Raw genomic sequence first — 7,377 nt, forward strand, 5'->3', positions numbered from 1 at the left:
TTTTAAAGCAGGTTTTCACAGGCAGATTAAGACATTCTAGGAGAAATATTAATCCTCCTCCATTATATTTTGCTGCCACCAGAAGTAAAACAGTTAAGGCATGCAGTAATCCTTAAAAAAAAAAAAAAAGCCTGCAGTGCAGTTTGCTGGGACAAATTAGTGGCAAGTTTTAGAGAAGTGTTGTCTGAATAGTTAAGCTGAATTTCAAATTAGAAGGGCAAATTCTCACATGTTAGATTGCACACATAATATGGTATTTTGGCAGTGTGCTTCTATATAGGCTATGTTATAGAGATTATCTGTCACAAATTAGGAAGAGGTGCACCTCCAACCAAGATTGTTTCAAGAAATCAACATCAATGTTTTCGGTTTCATTCAACATAGAGAGAAAGAGCCAGCTTCCATGGGACTAGGTTTACGATAGAGGCCCACAGATGCTGTCCCTTTGGACCACCACAATAGTTGCCATTGTCCAGCGGAGGTCTGTGCTGCTGGATCCCCTCCAGTCCATTCCAACCCCTGCTGTTGGAGACTGCGGTGATATGACGTCATACAATGTCCCCTGGTAATTGCACAGACCTCCACCCAGGGACAACTGGCCTGTGGAAGCTTGGCTTGGGCCTGTCATCTGCATACAGTACAAAGACATATGTCCCTTAACCATTTGCATAGCAGTGGTCAGGAGACACTGACACATAACAGATTAACTGTTGATATCTCCCTTGGTGATCTGACATTGAAATAGGTACATATATTTGGAGTAGACCAGCTGCCCTCCGCTCCCATAAACCCACACCCTGCCCACAGCTCTGCTAGAAAGCCTTCATTGTCTATTTACAGTCCTCATTTAACTAAGAAGATAGGTGAGAGGCCTGCTTACACTTTATGGAGTGGTAGAACAAGATGGAGTGCATAACAGGTGCTTGCCCCTCATGGCCTCTGGAAATCCTGGCTTCCACTGGTATAAAGTACAATTTCACATAGAAAACATCTAATGGTTGGTTGATTTGGAACATTCAAAAACAGAGAAATTAGTCATGGATCTGGTGCCCTGGCATGTGCTAAATGGATGGTATAGTATGGTATAGTATAGTATAGTACTATACTATACTATACTATACCATCAGTTTAGCACATGCCAGGGCACCAGATCCCTGAGTAATGGGTTTTTGTAGTTTGAACCAAACTCATTGCATGTTTTTTGAGAGCACAAACACCCTCTAGCTCAAATGCACTGCATTCAGAAGACAAATCACCTGTTGTCAAAGGCTACTTATTAAATGTCCATCATTGAGCATTAACTAATTTCAACTAATATTACATTTTATGGCTCTCAATATTTGTCTGAAGCTATGCCCCTTTGCATAGCATTTATAGATAAGCATAATTCCCACTGATCGCTCAACTCTTTGGGTGTGTTTTTAGTGCATGAAAACTTTACTACAACTTCAAAAAACTGACTGTGCTTGGGAGAAGCTGAAGAAGAAATGAAGCCACTGGCTTTTTCCTGACCAACATTAATGTTGTATCTGGATTTAAGTAGCCAGTTTCTATACATCAGCAGGAATCCACTTTTAAAGCCAATCTAAAAAAAAAATCAGCCTTCAACATCTTCTTTGCAGTATTAATTAACCATCTTCCTAATTTAGGAAACAATTAATCAGGAAATGCACATAGGCTTTAAAGCATTGAGGCTCAGCAGGAACAAATTTGTCCCAATCCAATCCTTTTCATTTGTTTCAAACACTTTCTGTTCAATTACAATCTTTTTACAATATATGATTAGTTTTAAATAACAGAACATTACGTAACCCAAAAATTAACTCTTTCTTCAAGCAGGCTGATGGATCGGTTAGTTAGTGTCTGTAAATCACTTGCCAGCTTATAGCCAAACAACTCCATTGCAGGTTTACAGACATCCTGGACAACCTGGGCTAATTTGAAAGGTATGCTAAAACGCCACTTCTCAAACTGCTCTGAAGAGTTCTTTTGTGTAGAATATATGCCATTGCTGTCTTGGGAGGCTTGAGTGTTTTTGTTGATCCAATCCACCACATCTGGGGTCATAGAGATCCCAGCAAACCTGTACATCTCTTTGGCTTTTTCAAGAGGGAATCTTGCAATGTCTTCATATCGTATCAACATGTAGCGTCCACGGAGCCATTCTGGCTGCCTCAAGCCTAATTCTGCTGACATACGGATGTTTTCACAGTTCCCCCTTAACTTTTGGACTTCATCTTCAGGAATAGGGGCCGCTCCCTCTAGTGCCCATTTTTTCCATGGCTCGTACTTGCCAGAAAAAGCAACCATACGAGATGCCAGGACAGCTCTAGGATCACGTACTAACTGTATGATCCTCATGTCTAGACGGGGATCTTCAACTAGAGTACGCAGGAATTCTAGCTGACGGATTCGTACTGCTTTAACTGCCACATGTTCTTTATTTACACAGGCCTCCATTGCCAAAGTGAGATTTAGAGGACCACACCTGCGATTTTTGCAGTGATATTTCTCAAAAGCTTTTTTCACTAATGGGGTACAGACTGGGTCTTCACACAAGACCTTACTGGAACCTCTGCGGAACATAAACCTAGTAAGATGATTTTCAGGTGGTGGTGAGATGAAACTCTCCAAGATGTGAAGATCACATAAGAGAAGCTGTTGAAGAACATCTCTGTATATAATTGCTGAACCTACTGCATTAGCCCCAATTGATTCAAATGACACTGTCCTCTCAATGTGCCAGAGAGGCTCAAACAGATAAAAAATGTTTCCCTGTTGGTTGAAGAATTCACCTACAAAAGAGGAGCCTGTGCGCGTGGTAGCCATAAGGAGAATATGCCTACGAGGCCTTTTGTGATTTTCTCCATAGAATGGGTTGTTCCCTCCATATTCTAATGTGACATTCACCAGTCGGTTCCTGAACTTTGAGAAGGCGGAATCTAATTCACTAAGGGATACCAAGGAGCCATTCTCCATGTAGAGGCCATTAGAGTCTGTACTGTTGGCATCAAATAGGTTCTGCTGCATTTGCTTCAAATTTAGTTTGTCAGACACTCTGCAAAACAAGAAGAAAGAACAATTATAACAACAGCATGGTTTAAGTCCTTCGTTTGGATAGACATAATAAAGTTGAAAAATGGCCAAAGTGAATAGTCTTAAGGATACCTGGGATCTTTCAATATTTGCCTCACCTTATTGATTTTATTCCAATCTCAGTATCATGTTCTAAAGCACTATATCTAACTGTAGTCCACATGCTCCACAAGCACAAAATGTTTTTATTATGATACCAAGCAAACTGCTAAACTCAGGAGCGTAACTTGAAACCACAGGGCCCTGGTGTGTAAGTTGCCCAGGAGCCCCCAAACTTCATCATGCAACATGTCCCATAGTGCCACTTTTGCCCAAATCGACCCAAGCAGCTTATCAGTGCCACCCTAACCCCCAAAACAGCCTGTTTGTGCCATATTTGTCTCCAGCTTGTTGTGGTGTTAAACCAAATATAAAAATATAACAAAGATTCGTCTACATTCAAAGGTATTTATTATAAGGTAACAACACAGCAAACACATTTATCTCATATACACACACATTGCCAAACCCAACAGGACAACAACCCCCTTTTATCTCTCTCTATACATATAACAATTCCCTTCAACACAATTTGATCTCACCCAATGTTAAGCCTCTAGAGCCGATAATAGCTCACTGCTGGGAGCTGACTTTTACCACAGCCACCATGGAGGAAAAGGAAAAAGAACTGAAGGAGTTCATGTGTGGCATTATATTATATACCTTTCATTTGACATCACATCCTGTTTCATCACTTCCTTTAGTGAACTGTGGGAGGGAAGCATTCTAAGAACGCCCACCTTAATGTTTATGGGGATAAGACAAGTTACCACACTTGTCAGTGCTATCTTTGGCCCAAACAGCTGATCTGTGCCATCAATGCCCTCAAACAGCTTGTCTGTGCCATAATTGCCCCCAAACAAATTGTCTGTGCCTTCTTTGCTTATTGCCCCACCTTCCAACATACACTCCGGGACACATATATAAACACACTTATACAAATTACACACACTTACTCATACTCACTCACACACACATATGCATTCATTCTAACTCACCCTCCATCTCACCCACGTACACATCCATGCTTACACACACACAATTACACATCTATGCTCTCACACACAATTTGAAAGGGCCCTTTCTAAGCAATGTTGAACCAGCACGAAAAGACAGGAACAAGTGGCCAAATGGGTCCCCCAAGGCCCCCTAAAGGCCCAGCCCCATCGCAGTTGCGACCACCGCGGCTCTGTATATATTCATCTGGTTAATTAATAAGTCTTTTACTATTTTATAACTACCTCACCCAAGAGCCATATGGTAAGACACGTTTTTATGCTAATTTGACATGACATAATTTGCTGTCACTTTGCCTCCACTGTAATGAGTGAGGGAAAGATACTACTGAAGACTAAAGCCAGTAAAAAACTGAATATCTCAACAAAAATAACTCTCTTGGTAAAGCCAGACTGGATGACCCCCTCAGGGACACGGGTGGACATATGCAAGAAAGGACAAAAAGGACAAAACTAGTATAATACTGTCTCTTTAAAAAAATCTCGGTATATAATTTATTATAAATAAACTCACAAACAATCATGCACTGAGGACCGGCTCAAGTGCAAAATGTGCATTGATAAAATTAGGGTTACTGGCTCAAGCATTCCCCTCCAGAGTGCGGTAAAAAGGTGTGGTAAGTCACTATTTTTGAGACTCTCCTCCCGTTAACATAAATTAATAATAAACTAATATTGAATATGTATGTAGGGGTGTAGTTTCTGGCCTACGTGTTTCGTTAAAACGTAACTTCCTCAGGGGCTCTGTGTATGGTGTTGTTCCACAGAGCCCCTGAGGAAGTTAAGTTTTAACGAAATGCTTAGGGCGGAAACTACACCATTGCATATATTGAATATTAGTTTATTATTAATTTATGTTAACGGAGTTAGCGGGAGGAGAGTCTCAAAAATAGTGACTTACCATTTTGTCAATGGAGAATCCAGCACTTCTTACAAGACCACAAAAGGATGTCAGGCAATGGTACTTCTTTCACATCAACTTTATGTAATAAATGCCAAGAGATGTTTTGAAGCTAAATGGTAGTCACTAGCATCATAGGATGTTTACGATCATTTTATTGCACCCTCTAAAACATGATTACGCTGGACCGTGTACGTTATTGCAGGGATGCCTCTATGGCAATGTTCTAGGCAGCGGCTGCATCTGGTCTTGACCAAATGACTGCTTAATTAGACAATTATTCACGTTATGTGTACTGATGCAAACATAATGATTAACAGCTGTATTTCTTGAGAAAAAAGTTCTCGACAATTATTTCCCGTTAAAGCAGTAGCAATGTATCGGTACTCCAGTAAAAGCTACAATGAGATCAAAGCTACAATTTAAGTTGCTTCATGTGACTTGGCTATTAGGATTGAGAAAGACCCAGAAGTGGGTATTTTATTTATTATGGGTATTGTTTTATTGTTATGGAATTCAGAATTTTCATATATATGAGTATGTGTAGAAAACTGTTTGATGGTGGAAAACTCCTGAAGAAGTATGTTCCCATAGCAAATATATTCAATTGTGAGGAATATTCTTGGGGTGGGGATACAAGTATTCACCTTTTGTGAATAGTATGTGGCTATGGATGTCAAAAAAGCAATGCAAAATTGGGTATTTGCTAGCCTTTTTTGCCTACACTATACTGTGACTCCCTTCTCTCCCCTATAGTCACACGGGCTTATACCTGTTAATATTCTGGTATTGCTCGTTCAAGTTGTGTAGGGCTACATATGCAGTCATATGAGTATTTGTGCAAGGAAATATCACCAACAAATTAAACCCTTGTCTTATTTTTTGCTGTTTATTACCTATACATGTTTCCCGTCTCTTACTTGGAGATGATGTTGTTTTCTTTCTCAATGATGACTAGGACCACCACAAAACCCAAGAAGAATGCATATTTGGCCTTCATTCTGAGTGTTCTCTGCATATCCCGGAAGTCCATGGGCATACTCTGTAATTTATCCATGGCAGAGAGAAAATCCAATGTTTTGTCTGGATGGGAGAATATCTTTGGCCCCTTTATTCAGAAGCTACAACCAAGGCATCACTTCCAATGTGTCTTCTTGTTATGCCATGAAAAGAGGTATTTCTATGAAAAAAGGAAATACATAACTTTGTGTTTAAAGTATAACAAAATTGTGTACAGGTGAATACATTTTTAACACATAATCAGAGCATATTGTGACATGACATTGATTTATTAATGTGGTTGTCTGCAGCTGAGTTCACCAACTTCATTATGCATCACAAGGTTAGTCATAGTGGAACGTAAGGGTGGCAAGTTAAAGCTATAACTCTCATGTTATAGTGAATAAAGCACCAGTGTTTTAATTATCCACAATGTAAAAAGCTATTAAATCCATTGCACAGCATGTATTATTATTACTCCCAATTAAAATAATACTAAGCATCTGTCGAACCCAAATAAATGATTAAAAGGCATTTAAAAAACTATTATCTTGTTCAAAATCTCATTATTTAATTTAAAAGCTTTAATTACTTTCACTCTTAAGTTTAATGCTTTTGAAAACTTGTCATTCACCATAGGCATGATAGTGGTATTATAGCGTTGAATCTAATATATACATCCCATCATATCCTGACTTCTCCCTACACGTGTACAGAGCCACATTTGTTGGCCAACACATTTTTAAATTGAAATCAATCTATCAATATGTCCTTTTATGTTTACAAATTACTACATTAGACTGTGCTTTACTATGCCTCTAAGCAACATGTGGAACATTTAATCTACTCTGTAAAATCACATCTAGGCAACCTAGTCTGCTTTTTCCTTTTTTTGACAATTATATCCTAAGAACTAAGCATCTTTATTCATGGATTAGTTCTTTGCTACGCTTTAAGGTCTTTTATCAGTGACCTTTATCAGGTCTTTTATCAATTTGTGGCTTAATCATTATCTTAAAATCTTTCCCCACACCCTTAAGGAAGTTCTATTAGTAAAACATTTTCTGCTGGAGTCTCAATATAGAACGGAAAATAAACACCTTCACGAGTGGGTAGGTCTTGAAAAATGAATATAAAATAAATTACAGTACCCTACAAATCTTGCTGCTCCCGCAGATCAACACTCCTCATAAGTGTTATAACAAATGATGTATAGGCAAAGGTCGGGGCGCATAGATATGTGGGAAAAAATAAAACAAATATAGTGTAATAAGTCAATACGAAAAAAATAAAAATAGAGATGTTAGTTGCACTCACAAGTGTATA

At 38.9% G+C, this 7,377-nt stretch overlaps 1 protein-coding gene across 1 annotated transcript; it reads right to left on the reverse strand.

The window, feature by feature from the left end:
• Positions 1 to 1,803: 1,803 nt before the first annotated feature.
• Positions 1,804 to 6,109, reverse strand: LOC149298904 (carbohydrate sulfotransferase 3-like). Its single transcript, XM_089486959.1, has 2 exons — positions 5,973 to 6,109; positions 1,804 to 3,058 (listed from the first exon to the last, which is right to left on the reverse strand). The coding sequence occupies exons 1-2, from the start codon at positions 6,107 to 6,109 to the stop codon at positions 1,804 to 1,806; spliced, it is 1,392 nt and encodes a 463-aa protein (XP_089343085.1).
• Positions 6,110 to 7,377: the final 1,268 nt, after the last annotated feature.

The sequence above is a fragment of the Sceloporus occidentalis genome, unplaced genomic scaffold, assembly GCF_023333645.1.
Source record: "Sceloporus occidentalis isolate IW3139 unplaced genomic scaffold, rSceOcc1.0.p SCAF_30, whole genome shotgun sequence".
In the NCBI taxonomy this organism is placed as follows: Eukaryota; Metazoa; Chordata; class Lepidosauria; order Squamata; family Phrynosomatidae; genus Sceloporus; species Sceloporus occidentalis.